The sequence below is a fragment of the Athene noctua genome, chromosome 16 (genome assembly GCF_965140245.1).
Source record: "Athene noctua chromosome 16, bAthNoc1.hap1.1, whole genome shotgun sequence".
Taxonomy (NCBI): domain Eukaryota; kingdom Metazoa; phylum Chordata; class Aves; order Strigiformes; family Strigidae; genus Athene; species Athene noctua.
Window position 1 is genome coordinate 16826585 of NC_134052.1, and position 18813 is coordinate 16845397.

At 64.8% G+C, this 18813-nt stretch overlaps 1 protein-coding gene across 2 annotated transcripts; it reads left to right on the forward strand.

Annotated features, from left to right (window-relative positions):
- On the forward strand, window positions 1-13016 carry TGM2 (transglutaminase 2). Of its 2 annotated transcripts, XM_074919883.1 has the most exons (13): window positions 1-162; window positions 1773-1952; window positions 3964-4206; window positions 5811-5929; window positions 6696-6824; window positions 7258-7438; window positions 8397-8532; window positions 8612-8715; window positions 8813-9052; window positions 9220-9492; window positions 11437-11597; window positions 11760-11896; window positions 12163-13016. In XM_074919883.1, exons 1-13 carry the CDS (start codon window positions 153-155, stop codon window positions 12317-12319), a joined length of 2070 nt encoding a protein of 689 aa, XP_074775984.1. In that variant the 5' UTR covers window positions 1-152; the 3' UTR covers window positions 12320-13016. The 2 variants fall into 2 exon arrangements, with proteins under 2 accessions (XP_074775984.1, XP_074775985.1); XM_074919884.1 differs by lacking the exon at window positions 3964-4206 and having other exon boundaries at window positions 2-162.
- The last annotated feature ends 5797 nt before the right edge of the window (window positions 13017-18813 follow it).

Here is an 18813-nt window from a genome sequence, read left to right on the forward strand (position 1 = left end):
CCGTTTCCTGGAAAAATTGTTTTCCCTTTCTTCCCCTCCGCCATCCCCGGCGGGGGTGTGCGCGGCGGCGGGCGCGGTATAAATGGAGCGAGCGGCGGGGCCGGGCGGCGGGTGCTGAGGGGCACCGGGACCGGGACACCGACACCGACACCATGGCCGAGGGTAAGACCGCAGGACGATCCCCCCCCAGCAGGTGCTCGGGGTTTCTGGCACCCCCCGGATCCCCCCCCCGCGCCGTTCCGGACCCCCCCCCCCCAACCCTCCCAGCACCTGCGGCAGCTCCAGCTACTGGGAGCCGGTGCCAGAGTCAAACTGGGCGACAGGGAATGGGAAAAGGGTGAAACGGGACGGCGATGAGGAGAGCACCGAGTTCTCCCGGGCCCCCTCCTGCTGCTCCCCCCGCAGCTGCAAAGCTCTCGGCTGGCCGGAGCGAGTGGCAGGATGAAGTTTGGGGCTATTTAAAGCCTTTGCTGGTGTCGGAGAAGAGCGTTGGCACCCGGACGGGGAACGTGTGCCCAGGGCCCACCCTGGCGCGGGGAGGATTTCTGTCAGAAGTGACGCTCCGGCCTTAGGGACCCTCCACACGGGACAGAGACACCCCCCGCCTGCCCCAGCGCTGCCTTCCAACGCCCAGGAAAGGGGTCTGTGCGGAGCGGGGGGGGCAGAACCGCGGGGGGGGCGGCATCGCCCCGCTGGGTGGCCCGGGCTGCCCCCGGCTCTCACCCCTGGGCGGTGGCACCGGGACCCCGCTGCCCCCTCCCCGCTTGTGCCTTGGCACTGACCACTTCGGGCAGCACCTGTGCTTTGGGGAACAATCCGCTTGCTGTTAAATCCCCTGCGGCCGATGACCCTGGGTGACGGGGATGCAGAGCCCCCGCCCCGCTCTCTGAACCCACTCGCACTAAGCCTGGCTGGGCGAACGCGCGTTCACACGGAGCCCTGTTCCTGCTCCCGGGGGGGTGAGGAGGGAAAGGGCCTTTCTGTGCCCCGGCCCCGCTCCCGGGCCCCGCGGACCTTGCCCTCAGCTGCGGCCGTCCAGCGGCGATGAGCCCAACCGCCTCCCCGGGCTGTGCCCCGTGGGCCCCCCCCGGGGAGCTGGGAACCGCGTTCCCATTTACCTCGGGGCCGGCGGTTTCCATCCAGCACTGGCCCGGGGAGGGCTCAGTGACCAGCACTGCTGGCACCGGGCAGGCACAGCCGCAGAGAGCTGTGGCAGGGGGACAAAGAGCCAAGCACCCCCCCTCCGAGCCGCCCCGGTCCCTGGCTGGCGCTGAGCTCCCCTGCACTGAGCACTTTTGTTTATTCTGGCAACCGCCAGAGCACACGGCGAGAGCATTCAAGGGTCACTGGCCTTGAGGGGTGATGAATGATATCGCATCGCCCCAGCGCCGGGGAGGGGACACGGGCACAGCCCGGCCTGGGCTGGGAGGGAGACCAGGGATCAGACAGCCCTTTGTCACTGAGTTTACGGTCAGCCTCGCCGATTTGTCAGCAGTCGTGGAGCAGTAAAGCGGCCGGGGAGCTGCCCTCGGCATGACTCAGGCACAAAAGCATCCCTGGTGTCCCCCGGGCTCAGCTGCGCTCGTTCGGGGTGGGGGCACACGGACAGGAACCCCGGCCGGCCCGGTGCGGAACAGGGCCCGGAGCGGGGTGGGGAGGGCAGCGCTCGGCTGCCGGCCTCTGCCCCGGCGATGCCCAGAGCCGCACGCCCCGGGCTGAGGGTGGGGGAGCGCACGCAGAGGGGAGAGGCTGTGCAGCCGCTGCCTTCGCAGAGCTGGTGCTGGAGACGTGGGACCTGCAGTGCGAGCGCAACGGGCGGGAGCACCGGACGGCGGAGATGGGCTGCGGGCAGCTGGTGGTGCGGCGGGGGCAGCCCTTCACCATCACCCTGAGCTTCTCGGGCAGGGCCTACGAGGACGGGGTGGACAAACTCGCCTTCAACGTCGAGACGGGTGAGTGCGGCCGAGCCCCTGCCCCACGCTCGCCCCATCGCACACAGACCCCGTCCCCATCCCCGTCCCCTCCCGGCAGAGGTTGGTGCTGGGCAGCTTTTATAGCAAGATGGAGAGAAAAGGTAGAAACTCAGCTCCATAACAGAAGCTGAAGGGAAGCGATAAAAGAACTAAACCAAAAAGCCAGTGCTGCCTCCTCCTCCTCCTCCTGGGGCCGAGCCAGGCTCAGGGCCACCCCGGAGCTGCCAGTGCAGTGGGAAGCGCCTCGGCTGCGCAGGGGAACCCACCCGAGTCTCCTGCCCTTCCGAGAAACACCGGCAAAAGCGAATCTTCTCAGCCGGGGGCTTTCACAGGGCTCTTGCTGATGGTCTTTTCACCCAGCCACCCCTGACCCCCATCACGCAAACATCCCCAGAGCCGGGTTTGCCCAGACCCTGCAGACAGGAAACGTTCGCTCCCGTTGAGCCCCCCCAGCAATGCCCGGGCGCAGCATCTGGGGGGTTCCGGGGGCTTCTCCCGCTGCTGCCAGAGCCCACAGGGAGGGGCAGGGACGGGGATGTCGCTCCTGTAGCCAGAGCTGGGCACAGGCACCGGGCAGGGGCTCAGCCCCGCCAGCTCGGAGCAAAGGGAGAGGAAACTTTCTTGGGCAAGAGTTATTCTGGGGCTGCAGTGTCCTGCTGAGTCAGCCAGGCTACAATTCAAATTGAAACTGCACCCGGGTTTCCTCACAGTGTAAAACACTCTTTCTTAGCCTCCAAAAGCTCCGATCCCACCGTGGGGTGACAGACATGAACCCAGCACCCCCCAGCTTCACCCTAAGCTGGCGGCTCCCGCGCTGCCCTCCCGCCCCAAGGCAGGGGCTCACCCACCCCCCGGGTTTTTGGGGGGGGGTGCCGCATCCTGGGCCATCCCTGGCTGGTTTTGCCAGCGAGGAGAAACCCCACGGCACCGAAGGCACAGGCTGGTGGTGGCTGCCATCGGGCTGGAGCGCGGCCCCGGTGCTTGCGGGAAAGGAGCAAAGGTGCTGCAGCTCTCGCCAAGGCCCACAGCCACGACCCCTCACGGGGGCTGGACCCACAGCCCCGTCGGGGTGGGGGCTGCCACACCTGCCCCCCATGACAGTGAAACCACCGAGGCTGCGTGTCACTTCCCGTGGGAAAGGGGGGAAACGGCTCCGTGCAAAAATACCGGCTGTATTTTTAAAGCAGCTGCATTTGAAGCGTCCTGCTCAGGCGCACGGGGCCCTGCGGGGATGCTGCCGGCTCTGCAGGCAGGGGGGAGGAGGAGGAGGAGGAGGAAGCAGCAGGCTCCCATGGCTGCCCATCCTCTGCCAAAAGGACAGGGTTAGCTCAACCCATCCTCCCCGAAAGGCCAGAGAGGAGAAACCGTGTCACTCTCATGAGTTTATGAGTATTTTTGGTGACTCGCCTGGCGCCCTGCCCACGCTGCGGGCGAGGGCTGGCGGGGGACCAGCGGAACGTGGCGGCACCACAGCCCCAGCTGCCCGCCAGCCCCACGCAGGCCCCGGAGCCACGCTTGGCTCGCTCTGCCCGGTGCAGCGGCGCTGGGAGCAGCTCGGCGCAGGTGGCCTGGCCACAGCCGCGGGGATCGCGCCGTCCCGGGCTGGGGCCGCTGATGTAATCACCGACTGTGGGATGTTTGCAGCAACGCCTGAGCCCGCACACACACACCCCGGGGCCCGTACCTGGGCCGTGCCGGGGCCCCCCCGCCGCGGGCACAGGGACACGGTGGTGCTGCTGCAAGCGGAAAGAGGAGGGGGCGCAGGGCCCTGGGGTGAGCACCCTCCTGCCCCTTCCCAAACAGCAAGGGACGTGCCTGAGCCGCCCCGCGCCCCCAGGACCCCATAAACCAGGCAGCGAACACGAGCCAAGGGCCAGGCGGCTGCCACAGGGTGGGGAGCACTGGAACCCTGTGGGGTGCACGGGGGGAAGGTCCCTGCGGCGGGGGCTCCCAGAGCCCCCGGGAGAGCTGATGTGCTCCTCCTCGGCAGGGCCCTGCCCCGTCGAGACATCAGGAACCAGGTCCCACTTCGCCGTGACCGACTTCCCGGAGGAGTCGGGCTGGAGCGCCGTGGTCCAGCAGCAGGACGGGGACTCCCTCTCCGTGTCGCTCTGCTCCCCCCCCAGCGCCCGCATCGGCCGCTACAGCCTGACACTGGAGATGTCCACGGGCTACCAGGGCAGCAGCTGCCACATCGGGGACTTCGTTCTGCTCTTTAACGCCTGGCACCCAGGTGAGGCTTTCACCTTCCCGAGACTGCAGCTTCCCAGGTAAGGTGAGCACGAGCCACCCCCCAGCTCTGCCAGCACATCCCTGAGGGTCTCACACAATCCCAGAATCACCTCGATTGGAAAAGCCCCTGAAGCTCCTCCAGCCCAACCATGACCCTCCCCCTGACCCTTCCCAACTCCCCCAGATCCCTCAGCGCTGGCTCAGCCCGACTCTTCAACCCCTCCAGGGATCCCGGGGACTCCCCCCTGCCCTGGGCAGCCCATTCCAACGCCCAACAGCCCCTTCTGCACAGAAATCCTTCCTCAGAGCCAGCCTGACCCTGCCCTGGGCAGCTTGAGGCCATTCCCTCGGGGCCTGGCGCTGGGGCCTTGGCTCCAGAGACTCACCCCCCCTCTCTGCCCCCTCCTGGCAGGGAGTTGCAGAGGGCCAGGAGGTCTCCCCTCAGCCTCCTCTGCTCCAGACTGAACCCCCCCAGTTCCCCCAGCCGCTCCCCAGCAGACCTGTGCTCCAGACCCTGCCCCAGCTCCGTTGCCCTTCTCTGGCCACGCTCGAGTCATTCAATGGCCTTTTTGGGGTGAGGGGCCAAGAGTCTCACACCACTGCAGACTCCAGGTGCCCCAAGCCCTGCCCCGAGCTCAGGCCTAAGCAGAAATCCCCACTTTGCTTTGACTCCCACACCGTCCCCACAGCAGGTTGGGGCCACAAGCCCCATACCCCACCCCAGGACCGTGCAGCCCCTTTCCCAGTCCAGGCTGCCCACGGGTGCTCCCCTCTGTGGTGCTGGTGTGAAGTCCTGAGCAACCCCCAGCAGCAGCTCCCAACTAGGTGACAGGCAAAGGAAAAGCCCCTTATAACCCCTAATTACCCCTAATTATTGCCCCCACCTGGCCTTGCCCACCCTCCCACCCCTGCGGGGCTCGGGGTGCTCCCGGGCCGTGACCATCCCGCTGGGATCGGGGCTGCCTGCTCCGCGCAGGGTGTAACAACCCCAGGCAAACAACAGCCGGGATGTTCGTCTGTCCACGTCCTTCCTCTGCCCTGACACCCCCGGGCCGTCCCGTCCCGCTGCTCGGGCCAGGCCTGGGCTGAAACAGCCCGTTTCCTGAATCCCAAACGCTCCAGGCTGGCTCTGCTGAGATAAGGACCTTTAGGAAGCTTCGCTGGCCCAGCTCTGTGTCCTTTTTTTTTCTGAAAACATTTCCAGTAAATGGTGATTTTTCCATCAGTAACTGCTGTGTGAGCAAAATGGCTCCAGCTGCGATCTCAGCCAGTGCTCCCAGTTCCCACTGCTGGCTTTTCCCACCAGGAAGGTTCCCCCTCCTGGGAAAAGACCCGACTCCATAAAACAAAAGGGAGGAAAGAAAGAGAGACTAGGATAGAAAAGAAAACCACAAGCCCACTGAAAATTTCTCATCAGCGCAAATCAACTTGGGTCAAAATTCTCCAGCAGCTGTTTCAGATGGGAGCAGTTCCAGCCCCCGTTGCCTCATTTCCCACCGGATCCGTCCCCAGTCCCTGCCCAGCACATCCCAGGGACTGGGGAGCCCCGAGAGGGATGGGGGCCACAGGGCAGAGCCCCGTCCCCACCTCTCGCTCTCCCCGCAGAGGACTCGGTTTTCCTCCGAGACGAGGACGAGCGCTGTGAGTACGTGTTGTGCCAGCAAGGGCTCATCTACCAGGGCACCCGCGACTACATCACCTCCACCCCCTGGAACTTCGGCCAGGTGAGCAGGGCACAGCCCCCCAGGACCCCCAAACCCTCCGGGACCCCCGGCTGAGCCCAGCCCGTGCAGCCCTGGCAATGCAGGGCGTGGGGGCTGGCACCCCGTGTGCCCCCCTGAACGTGCACCCCAACACCAGCAGCCATCGCAGGGAGGATGAGGACCATGAGACAAAAAAGGGCATTTCCACCAGGGGAACGTGCTGATTTTGAAGCGGGGGGAGCGAGGGGAGCGTTCCTGCGCGGCTCCGGGGGCCCCGGGGCTGGACGCCCCTAATCGGGGTGGCCCCACACTGCGGTGGGAGCCGGGACCCGATAACACGCTCCCGGCCCTGCGCCGGCTGCGCCGATAAGGCAGCGCCCGCGCTGCAGCCCCCCGCCTCCGGCTGCCCCCCCGCGGGCTCCGGGCTCTCCCGGAGGGGCTGCGGGAGCGGGGGTGCCCCTGGTCCCCGCCAGATCCGGGCCTCCATGCGGGCGAGGGCTGCGACTCAGCCGGCGACGGGAACTCGGTGGTTTTCCCGGAGGTCGGGTCCGCGCCTGACCCCGATGCGGTGGCGGCTGTGGCAGCAGGATCCGGCCCCCGAGCCTCTGCCGGCCCCTCGTCGCGGTGGCACAGAGCGGGGACGTTGCTTGGCGGGTGCTGGCTTGGGGAGGGGACCCCGGGGCTGCGTGAGCCCCCCGTGCCCGGCAGCTCCGATGTGGGGTGAGCTGGGAACGGGGGAGCCCCCGTGCACCGTGGGGACCTCACACCCCTCCCTGCTCCGCACCAGTTCGAGGAGGACATCTTGTCCATCTGCCTCAAGCTGCTGGACACAAACCCCAAATTCCTGAGGGACCAGGACCGGGATTGCTCCCGCCGCAACGACCCCGTGTACATCGGCAGGGTGGTGAGCGCCATGGTGAGTCCTGCGGGGCTCCCCAGGACCCTGTGTCCCCCCAGCGACAGCTGTGACACCAAGGTGGCATTTGCCGTTCCCCCCAGTTTCCTTCCCTGGGGTGTTTCACATCCCCTTTACAACCTTCCCTGCTGTTGCTTTTGTATCACATAACTGATCCTTTTCTGAGGAGAGAGCGGGCGCGCGCCGCCCCGGGGGCAGGGCAGCCTTTGCTCCTCGCTGCAGGCGATCCAACCCCAACCCCAGCTCCCGGGCCTCCCCAGTTAGCACATCCTAATGACAGCCTCTCTGCCCACCCACCTCCCGCGAGCTCTTGCACAGCTCCAGGGTGGCTGATGGGGGTGACAGGACGTGGGAGCTGGGGGAAGGTCCTTCCCCCCCCTCCAGGCTGCTCCTGCCCCTCCCCACCCGCCGTCCATCCCTCTTGTCCCCGCAGGTGAATTGTAACGACGAGGACCGGGGGGTGCTGGCGGGGCGGTGGGACGACCGTTACGAAGACGGGATGAGCCCCATGGCCTGGATCGGGAGCGTGGATATTCTCAAGCGGTGGAAGAAGTTTGGGTGTCAGCCAGTCAAGTACGGCCAGTGCTGGGTCTTTGCTGCCGTGGCGTGCACCGGTGAGAGCGGGCGTCTGCCCTGTGCCCCTCCCGCAGGACGGGGACACCCGCGGCCCCCATCGCCCACCCCGGCCCCCTGCCCCCCACCCCTCCCTGGGCTGCAGCAGGAGGGAGCAGTTTGATTACAGTCAGCCCGCAGTGATTGCTTGGCAATTAAAGTCTCTGTTCCTCTAATCTGCCAGGAAATGGAGGGAAAACCCGACAGAACAGGGCTCTGGGATCTCACCTGGCGATTCCTCGCGGCGGGGCTGGATGCCCAGCGCAGGAGAGGGAAGGGGGCTGTAGGGTCGGTTTGCAGTGAAGTCACGGAGCCACTGAGATCAAAACAATTTCCCTGTCACCGGGGCAGTCGGGCTGGGGCAAAAAGGGGGAAAAATTCCAGGGTCGCTTCTGTCGAGAAGTGCACACACGGACACACACACAGACACACGGACACACACACAGACACACGGACACACACACAGACACACACACACACTCGCACAGTTTCACCCTGAGAAAAACGCTGCCCTTGTGTGCGTGTGCATTTATCTATCACAGATACACGAGACCCTTTTTAGAGGAGAGAAATAGCAGCAAACTAAAGTGGATTTTCCGCACTCACAGAAGTTTATAGCCTCCCTTTGAAGCGCTGTAACTACCTCCCCGTTCCCCGGGGAGCTCCGCTCGCAGTACAAGGCAGCTGTGAGATTAAATAAGAGGTTGCAGCACGCTGCTGCCCGTGGACTCCCTCAAAAGCACTCGCAGCCGCTTTTGTGCCTTTTTTCCGCTGCCACATCAGACCCGGCGGGCTGTCGGTGCCTCGTGCCACCCATCTCGCCCGCGGCGACTGCGGGAACCGGCTCGTCCCGGGGCTGAGTCCCGGGGCAGCCCTGTGAGGGGGGCGGGGGGGCAGGAGCCCCGTAACCCCGAGCCCCGGGGCCGGGCCCCCGTCCCAGCCTGCCCTGTCTCCCCGCAGTCATGCGGTGCCTGGGGGTCCCCAGCCGGGTGGTGACCAACTACAACTCGGCCCACGACACCAACGGTAACCTGGTCATCGACCGCTACCTCAGCGAGCTGGGGGTGGAGGACCGGCGCTCCAGGGACATGATCTGGTGAGTGGCACGCGGGTCCCCAGCCTGCCCCCCCCTCCCCGGGGAGCCCAAGGCCCCTACGTCCCGCCTTGCCTTGCAGGAACTTCCACTGCTGGGTGGAGTCCTGGATGGCCCGTCCAGACCTGGCAGGCAGCTACGATGGGTGGCAGGCGCTGGACCCGACGCCCCAGGAGAAGAGCGAAGGTACGGCGAGCCCAGCGCGGCTGCTCGGTCCCCCCCCGGCGTCTTGCCCCCGCGGTGGCCGAGCCCCGGGTGGTGACGGTGGCCCCGCTCCCCGCAGGGGTTTTCTGCTGCGGGCCGGCCCCCGTCAGAGCAATCAGGGAGGGTGACCTGCAGCTGAAGTACGACATCCCCTTCGTCTTCGCGGAGGTGAACGCCGACGTGGTGTACTGGGTGGTGCAGCGCGACGGGTCGCAGAAGAAGAGCATCCACTCCTCGGTCGTGGGGAAGAACATCAGCACCAAGAGCGTGGGCAAGGACAGCAGGGAGGACATCACCCACACCTACAAGTACCCGGAGGGTACGGGGCGGCAGCGGGGGCAGAGGTGCCCTGGGAGGGGGGGGTGACTGTTGGCAGAGTGGGGAAATGATGAATTGATGCAGCAGCTAGGGATCGGGGCAAAGCAGCCCGGACCCTGCCCTCCCGGTACCCCCTGGGGAACCACGAGATTTTTCCACGCACCGCAGGGTCTGAAAAGGAGAGGGAGGTGTTTGCGAAGGCAGAGCTCGAGACGCGCTCCCTCAGGGAGGAGGACGAGGGGCTGCACCTCAAGATCAAGCTGACGGAGGGTGCAAACAACGGCTGCGACTTCGATGTCCTCGCGGTCATCAGCAACAACACGGACGTGGAGCGGGTCTGCAGGCTCATGCTCTGCGCTCGAACTGCCGGCTACAACGGCGCCGTCGGGCCCCAGTGCGGCATGAAGGACCTGCTGAACGTCACCCTCGAGCCCCGCGAAGGTAAGAGCCGGGCTGGCAGCGAGGACAGGGTGCTTGGCTGAGGGCCAGGGGTGGGTCAGCCGTTTTCCCGCATTCGGCTGCATCCCCGGCGTCTGTGGTGAGGACACGGGGCCGGTGCTGGGGCCAGGGATGAGTCCCCCTGGCAGAGCACCACGTCTCGCTCAGGACCTGGGGTCAGCACCAACCTCCCTGCAAACACGGTGTGAGCCAAGGCCTCGCTCTCGGCCTTCCCCATCCCAGCACCCCAGGGGCTGTTGCACCCCCACCAGTTGTACCCCTGCCGCCAGCTCGTCGGGTCAGAACGCTCCAGCCCGGCGAGGGGCAGCAGCTGGAGGTTTCTGGCTAATCCTGTGGAATAATGGCAGCATTAAGCACGGCCTTAAAGCTGAGCCCACTCCCAGAGCTGGTACCGGGCGTTTACCCACCCGCCAGCCCCGTGTCACCCCCTTCCCCAGCGACGGCCGCAGGGGCGAAGCCCCGGGCTGGTGGGGGCTCATGCGAGCGGCTGCTCCGTCACGAGGCTGCTCGGTGCTGGGGGCTTCGTCCTTAGTTCCCGACCCCTGCGGAAGTTCAGCCTGGGATGACGGGGCAAGGAGCGGGGCTGGGGCAGGGGCTGGGAGGGTGTTCAGAGCCGGACAGAAGTTGGTGCCGAGGGAGCGAGCGGCGCAGGGCTCCGCCATCCCCTCCGCTGCGCGGGGCCGAGCTGGGCTGGGCTGGCGGCTCCGGCGGGATTTCCCCGGGCAGGGGGAGCGGGGCCGGCCCCGGCCGCAGCCGGGGGGAGCAGAGGGCACCGGGCTCTGGCCGGACTGGGCACGGCAGCGCTGCGGCTCTCGGCGTCTCCCTGGGCGGCCACGGCGTCTCGCAGCGCTTCCCGCAGAGCTCTCCCGGCGCGGGATGGCTGAACCTTCGTTTGCTTTGTTACAAATTAGCGTTACCGCCTGGTAATTAAACAAGAGTTTTGATTTATGTCAGTTTTCCACAGGCCCTTCAGAGCCTGAAAACATAATGCATCTGGAACTGACTAATTTTTAATCTACGCCAAGATCTGCTCTGCTAACGGGCCCGTAGCAAGCGCAGCGCTGGGCTCTGCGGAGCTGCATTAAGGGAATAAGGAATGTGCCCCCCCTCGCCGCCGCGGCAGGTCCCGGTGCCCGCGGGGCTGCTCTGGAACCCTCTGCTACGGGGTCGGACGGAACGGGGGGTCGGAGCCCCGCTGCCTTCAGGGTCTTTAACGTTCCCCTCCACAAGCCAATCCACCCGCGCTTCCTCTGAGACTTTAATTACGAGCTCCTGAAGCTTCTTCCCCCCAGCTCCTGCCTGGGAATACGGACTCCGGGGCTCCCCCCGTTGCCGCCCTTAGGGACCCCCGACACGGGGGCCCAGATGGAGCGGGGCCGGACCCGTCCCTCTCCCCGCAGCCTCGGCCCATGCTCCAGCCCTCCGCGTCCCCCGCTGCCAGCGGTCAGGGCCTCGCGGGGCTCCTTCCCCGGGGCAGCTCTGCAGCTGCTGCCTCCCCCTCCCCGCACCGCCCAGTCCCCACGGGCTCTGGGACGAACGCGGCTCGGAGCTGAGCCAGGGCAGCTGCGGGGGGCTGGGCTGCCTCCCGCCACCGGACCCCCGCAGCGCCCCGAGGCCCCGGCTGGGCACGGGGTGAGCGGCTGCGGGTGCCGGCGGCTCCTTTGGGAAACGCCAGTGACCCGGGGGGGGGGGATGACAGCTAAATATAACGTTTTCTTTGGGAAGTGATTAGGACTGACACTCCCAGCACAGGCTTGTTCGGGGGCTCCCGCAGTTCTGGGGGAACCCCATCCCTCCCAAGACCTTCCCGTCCTCACAAGGTGCCTGGAGAACTCCTGGGGAGCCCCAGCCAGCCCGGCAGCAGGGCTGGGGGTGCTGGGTTGGGGAGGGGGGCGAGCCCTGACCCCCCTCTGCTTCCCCTTCCAGAAAAGCGGGTGCCACTGCACGTCCTGTACGAGAAGTACCGGGAGAGCCTGACCCAGGACAACCTCATCAAGGTGGTGGCTCTCCTGACCGAGTACCAGACCGGCGACGTCATTGTGGCCGTCAGGGATGTCTACATCCAGAACCCCGAGATCAAGATTAGGGTAAGGACCCAGTGCCCCATCCCGAGGGGGCTGGGGGGGACATTTCCCACTGCAGTCACCCCGGGGGTTGGTCCCAGTGACCCGTGCCCCGGGGCTTGGGCAAGCCCACCATGGTGGGGATGGGCAGCGGGAGCACTGCGGCTCCAACCCCCCCGGTTGCAGATTTTAGGGGAGCCGATGCAGAATCGGAAGCTGGTGGCAGAGATCAGCCTGGTGAACCCCCTCGCAGACCCCCTGAGCAACGGCCTGTTCGTGGTGGAGGGCGCCGGCCTCACCGACGGGCAGCAGATCAAGGAGCTGTAAGAGCTTTTCCTCCCTTCGCCCGGCCGGGCCCTTGGGAAGGGGGTGGGGGTGGATTTTTGTGCCTGGAACCCCCCCAGGGCTCCACTGTGGGCACAGCGGGTGCCGGGGCTGTGCTGGTCAGAGCGTCGCTGCCCCACAGCTCGCTGGGGGGGGGGATCGGCCGCGCCGTGGGGGTCTCCCCCTCCCCAGCACCGTCCTGCGGGGGGGGCTGAGTTGCCGGGAGGGAGAGGGGCCACCCCGCTGACCCCCTGCCCTCCCCCAGCGAGGAGCCCGTGGAGCCGCAGGCGGAGGTCAAGGTCAGGCTGGATTTCGTGCCGCGCCAGGCGGGGCTGCGCAAGCTGATGGTGGACTTCGAGAGCGACAAGCTGACGGGGGTGAAGGGCTACCGCAACGTCATCATCGCGCCCCAGCCCCAGTGAGCGGCCGCGGTGCCCCCCGCCGCAGAGACCCTGCCTCCCCTCCCGCGGCGGGGCTCGCCAGCCCCCCTCGCTTTAGCCCAGCGGTCCCAGCGGCCTGGGGAAGGAAACCACCAAAGCCCAGCCTGGCCCTGACACCGCATTCCCCCCCCGGAGCGCTCGGTGCTGGGGGGAGAGAATCGACGGGAGTGGGGACAGGAGAGAGGGGCCGGGGGCATTTCGGGGCTCCCTGCAGCAGCCGCTCGCTTCGCCCCGCGGGGTGGAAGTGTCCCCGTCTGCCCGTCCCAGGTTGGGCGCAGCAGGGACCCCCCGACCCCCCAGCCCCGCACAGCTGGGCAGCAGCTGCCCCCCTCTCCCCGCAGCGCCGACAGCCCCGGCCCACGGAGCAGATTTCAGAGAGCGACCTGCTCCGGCCCCGGCTGCGCTGGGCCAGGCTCCCGCGTGCCCCTGCCATTCCCTGAACGCAACTCGGCAGAGAAAAGATTGTGTACTGTGAGCTCAGAGCTGTTTATACGCTATATACATATATAACAAATTATTTATAGCTATATAAATATATATTGCATATAACCCTACTGCGTAGGTAAAGCTTTAATAACTGTTTCTGTCACTCCAAACACTGTGCAGTGAGGGATGGGATGGTACCTTGACATGAATTAACCATGCGAGCACTGAATAAAAACTCTTTTTCACTTTTAAAGCCAGACCTGGCCCTTCTTGAGCTCCCTCTCCAAAGAGGGGCCCCCGGCAGCTCCTCGCCCAGCGCCTGAGCGGGTGGGGCGTGAGTTCACCCCCAGCCCAAGCTGTGGGTTTGCTGCTGTGGCCGGAGGTTACCACGCTAAAGCCACGCTGCCACCTCCCTGTGCCCGAGCCGCAGAGCCGGCACAGCCCGGCCTCCTCGGGGCTGAGCGTCTTATCCCGAGATGAAAAGTTCTGCCGTAGCCAGGAGGAGCGGTGACCCCCACGGTGACCCCCGCAGCCCCGGAGGGTGACGCAGATGCCACACGTCCCCGGGGCCCTGGAGCAGGAATGGCACCGAGCGTAACTGCACACGAAGAACAGGGACAACCCGCACAGAAAATTAAACGCAGAGATTTTGCAGGCCCAGGCTTCATCGGGGCTGCCCGCGGGCAGGTGCCAGCGCAGGCAGAGAACGGGCAAGGCCGAGGCAGGAGAAACGCACCCGGGAGCGAGGGAAAAGGGGTGGCAGGGATGGGGGGGAGGGCAGGGGCTTGTCTCAAGCCTGAAGAGGGGTCAAGGCGCCGCAAAGCAATTCCCACGCCCGAACACAACCCCCTGCTCTCCCCCCACACAGACGGAGCCTTCCTGCCCCTGTGACACACCAGAAGGACCATTCCGGAACCGCTGTCTCCTGCTGCGGCCCAGGGTTCCCACATCCACGGCAGCCCCGGGCAGAGGGGATCACCCGCCCGAACTAGGGGACCGTCCGTGGCAGGGGGGGACCCCGCTGGCTGCGCCCTCCCCGGGTCGGTCCCAGGCCCCTGAGGGTCGGGGCTGGCGAGCGGCTGGGAGCCTCCCCCGCCCAGGACAACCCGTCCTCCCGCTGCCCTTTCTGTTTCTCTCGGACGAGATCCCATCTCCACGTGCAGTGCTTGAGGTGCAGCTGCTCACCCCGCCCCAGCCTGGGGGGGCCCCACGGCCCCGTGTCCCAGCCCCGCTCCCCCCGGGAGGACGGGCAGGAGCTGCCGGGGCTGGGGCCAGGGGCTGGGGGGGCGCTGGCGCGGGGCAGGGGGCTCCTTGGCCGACAACATCTTTCACAACGCTCCAGCGCGGCCACGAGACCCTTCGCCCCCACCTCGGGGGGTTTAACCACCACATCCCCCCCCTGCTTTTGGCGAACGCAACCAGAGCAGGCGGCGGGGCTGCAGGGGGGACGCTGGCGGGGAGGAAGGGGCCGCGATGGCTGAGGAGGCGCCGGGAGCAGCTCTGCGAGGGGCAGAAACAGAGCGTCCACCCCGCGGAGCGCGGGGGGGACGGGGACAGGGACCCGCTCCCGCTCCTGCAGCCGGGCCCACGCCAGCCCCAGGCTCGGGCAGCGTCAACCCCCCAGACAGGAGCAGGGAGCCCCAAAGGAGCAGCGGGGCCCGAAGGAGTTAACAGCAGGAACCCAGCGCTGCCTTCCCTTGTCAGGAACATTCCTCAGAGCCAGCGATGATGCACAGCCCTACTTTAAAGAGCATTTGTTACACACAGCTCTGCTGAGCCAGGCTGCAAGCTGCTCAATGCCTGGTTTAAAAATAACCGGCAGCTCCTCTGGTTCGAAGCTGGGTCCTGATAAAATAAACATTAGCGCAGCTATTTCTGAAGGTCACTCCCATCCATCTGAGGCTCGGCAGAGCAAGGCTGCTCGGACGAGAAACGAGCTCGTAAGAGACTCCAAATGGTGCATTTAGGGTTTGGCTGGCGCTCGGGCTGGTTTCTCCCCATTATCCAGCCACCCCCCCTTCCAGAGTGTTTGCAGAAGCCTATCGAGTTACTTAAGGCACCTCCACCAAGCCCAGGGGTGTTTGCCCCACGCTCCCTCTCAGTCGCCCTTTAAGGCCCACGGGACTCGCCTGACTGCCGCCCCCCCGGGCAGAGGGGGCCCCCGCGGCCTGGGACAGCTTCCCCGCGCCCACCCCCGGGTCCCCCAGTGCTGGACTGTGCTACAGCCACCAGACTCCTTGGCCCTCTTGCCAAGGAAGAGATAAGTTAGAAGTTAAATATTTACGGCATCCATTGCACAGGAGGGTTTGTAATTCAGCATTAGCCCGAGTGCCAAAGCACTGCGAGACTGTTTACGCGCAGAGGAGAGGTTATTAATACATCTCAGCTCGCCAGAGATGCTGACTTGCCAAGAAGTGACTGTAAACTCATTTTAGACTTGAGGACCTTTAACTTACCTTCACTGATGGATCTAGACTAGAACAAACCCCCATAAATCAGCGTGCACAAGCACAATCCTGCCGGATTTTCAAACCCCACCACCCCTCCGAAGCTCCCCCTCCTTCTCTGCCAACACAGACACGTTTTTACACTCACTGAACCGAGGGGACACCCGAGGCACCAGCAAGCAGTGAGAAGAAAACACATTAAACCCCCCCCCCGATGGCGGGAGCTGCCGCGGGGAGCCATCGCGCTTTTGCAGGGCCCCGGGAGGTGCAGGACACCGAGGCGCTCCTCTCCGCGTGGCCGTCGAAGAGCTGCAACTCCAACAGCCCTCCCGTGCCTGCCCGAGCCCTTCAGGCAGCCCCCGGGGGGGGAACAGCCCCCAGCCCACCCCCCGCTGCTGTCCCGGCTCTGCTCTGCCGGCTGCCCCCCGTCCTGCCCAGGCTGCACTCCCAGACAAACCAGTAAGGAGACTGGGGAGAGGCAGCCAGGTGCTTGCAGTGGATGGGTCTGCTTTCCATCAGCTGCTTGGATCTTCCTGGAAAGACAAGACCCTAAGTGCGCTTATGATTTATTATTAGTTCTCACACGGATTCATTTCAGCAGCAGCACGGCGTCCGACCGCGTCGAACCCCCGAGGGAAGCGCCAGCACGTGCATATCTGCCGCCCGGCTGCGGGGTCGGTGGGGCCGCGGGACGCCCGCCCCAGGCCGCTGGGGGGTATTTCTGTGCCCAAGGTGCCCGTTTACCTCAAACCTCCCCGGCCCGGGGCGGCTCTGCTGGCACCGGCGCTGCCCGGCCCCTCCCCGGCCGGTTCCTGCCTGCTCAGGGACGGGAGGGACGCGGCCCCGGCCCCTCGCTGCCCCCACGGTGCCACGGGCGGGCAGCAGCACCCCCAGCGCTTCACCCCCAGGTCCCTCCGAGAACCCTGGAGCAGCCAAAGAGAAGCCGAGAGCAGATTTGGGATTTTCCCCACTGCTGCTAAGAAGAGAACAGAAGCCCGGCTGAAGCTACTCCATCTCCCAAGACAAACATTAAGCATTCCTCGCCCCAGAGCATGCGGAGGGCTGTGAAGACACACGGTTTTAGGTGAAGAAAAATGTTTCCTAGTTGTCCTGGGTTTGCGTTAACTCTGTGCCAGAAGATCCACGAGGCAGATGTAGGGAGAACTCAAATGGGTGTCCCACATTAATACACGCTTCAGCTCCCCTCCCTGGGAGCACCCAACGTCTCAGAGCGCAGCTGAGAACTGCAGCAGCGGGCGACCGTCACCTGCCGGGGCCATCACGGCAGACGCCCCGACACCGCGCTGGGGCGGGCGCTGCCCTGACGCACGCGGCAGAGGCCGGGCACTCCAGGGCCAAGGGGGAGCGAGCTGGGGGTTCAGGGCCCGTTCCCAGAGCTGCCGGCCCCTCGGCCCCGCGCACAGCCGGGAGCTCGGCCCCCCCCGGGCCGGGCACCAGCAGCCTCCCGCGTTCTGGACCAGCGTAACCGCGAAGCTTCATCTGCTCCAGCATATGCGGAGGCTTGGCAGGGCACCAGCCATTATTGAACTTTTGCTAAATGGTGCTGCGTGAAGCCCCTGCTGAAAACACAAATAAAGAAACAATTTTCTACCTCCTGTTGCCTTCCAGCAGAGTTTTCACACGATTTCTGCAAGTGTAAAAGAGGGGGAGGAAGGGGAAGGGGAAGGCTGCGGCAGCTCCCTAGAAGACATAAAGGCATTTACGTTGTAATTCCCACCCCTTTCTCTTCAATCCTCATTCCACAAGACCTCACTTTTCACAATATAATCCCGTAAAGAAGCTTATTTGCTTCTTGGACGTGCTAGAGCAGCTCCGAGCCGGGCGCCTCCCCGCGGGCTCGGCGCTGCCTGGCACAGGGACCCCCCGCCCGCCCTAGATCCGCTCTCGGCAAGCGTAAAGCTGCGAAATCCGAGCCTGCAGGTATGTAAAACCTCACCCTTTGGTTTTTCCTTTCCAAATCAGGTGCTGCTCAACCGAGGCAGCTTCCTCCACCCCCAACCCTGCCCATCGTCCACCAAACGCTGTGAAACCACCCCTGGTATTTCCTGCGCCGGCGCTGTCAACCTGAGACTCTTTACTTGCCGTATTTAACAGAAGCATTTTTATTGCTCTGCTTCATAAACCACCGATTCAAACTCCACTTTCTTTTACTGGCTGATGGAGGCAAGAATTTACTTTTTAAGACAGTGCAAAAATAATACTTTTAGCGCTGATACAAAAACACTCCTGCAGGAATACCGAACCCCCACGGCTTCCAAAGCTTCCCACTTCTCCTGGCTCGCTTGCGTTGCTTGTTTATCCAAAAAACTCCACAACACAACTAGCCCGAGGAAACCTGGTGGGCCCCAACCTTACAAACCACAGCCAAGTTCACAGAGAAAAAGGCAGCAGATGCCTGCGGCACTTCCCTGAAATCGATCCCTGGCAAGCGCGCGCCCCGGCCGCGCTCCAGCGGCCCGTCACAGCCTCTGCGGTGACATTTCATTCAAATGTTTTACAAGGTCATTTCTTTTTTCAGATAGCATGAAGTGCATTCCATACTTTTTCTGTCTAATCCTAAAGATAAATGTACACGAAGTTGAGGACTGACCAGGGAACGTATCAGCGCTTGGCTCGAGTAAATAGATACCTGGGCTAAGCCGGCAGCAACCTCGGCCCGGGGAGAGGCCGGCGCCAGGCAGCACAGCCGCCCCCTCCCCCGCAGGGAGCCTGGGCCAGCCCGGCCCTCCTCATCACCATCATCATCACCACCACCACCGGCGGGATGGAGCCCTCCAGGGGCATAAGCCAACCCCAGGTGAGCGTGGGAGCGAGGGGCACACGCTGAAGCCCGTAACCGTACGGAAAGCTGCGTCACAGTTAAATACTCTTGGAGGAATTTGTTTCAGTTCTTAAAAAACAACAAAACCGAAAAAGCCCAACTGATTCCCGAAGGCAAGAAAGGACATCCAGTGCCAGCCACGTTTCAGGCCTCTGAAGCCCTCGCTCCGGCTCCCGCGGGCAGAGGCGGCTCCGCGCTGGCACCCAGCACCCCCCCAGCTGGGCAGAGCAGGGCTAAATAGAGTCTCCAATGGAAGATTTGTAAATTGGTATAAAAATGTAAGCAGCTTTACAGATACTCGCCAAGGGGTAGGAAACAATCACTCAGCTGGCCCAGAGAGGCCCCTGCAGAGCAGTAACCGGTGAGAAGAGCCCCCGAGCCCCCCCGGCCCCAGGCAGCGGCTGCGGGAGGGCACAGACCCCGCTGCCACCGCGGCTCCCACAGCAAAGCCACTTCCCCCCCGGCTCCCAGGTCTGGCTTCTGTTTGTTTCTTCCCATTTTTGTAGGAGTAATTACTTACGTGTCCCCCACACGGCCAAAATTAACTTGGGGACTAAGCAGCATCCCCTGAACCCCGCGCCCCTCAAGCCAGAGGGTGCTGCAGGGGAGAGATTTTATTTCTGCTCGTGCAGCAGGAAGGTGACGCCGACCCGGCCGACGAGCAGCCGCGGCCCCCGACTGCGAGGGCAAAAATCCCCAAGGAAAACCCAGATGTGCCAGAGCAACGCCTGCACTGTGGAAGAAAAGTAAAGCCACCACTA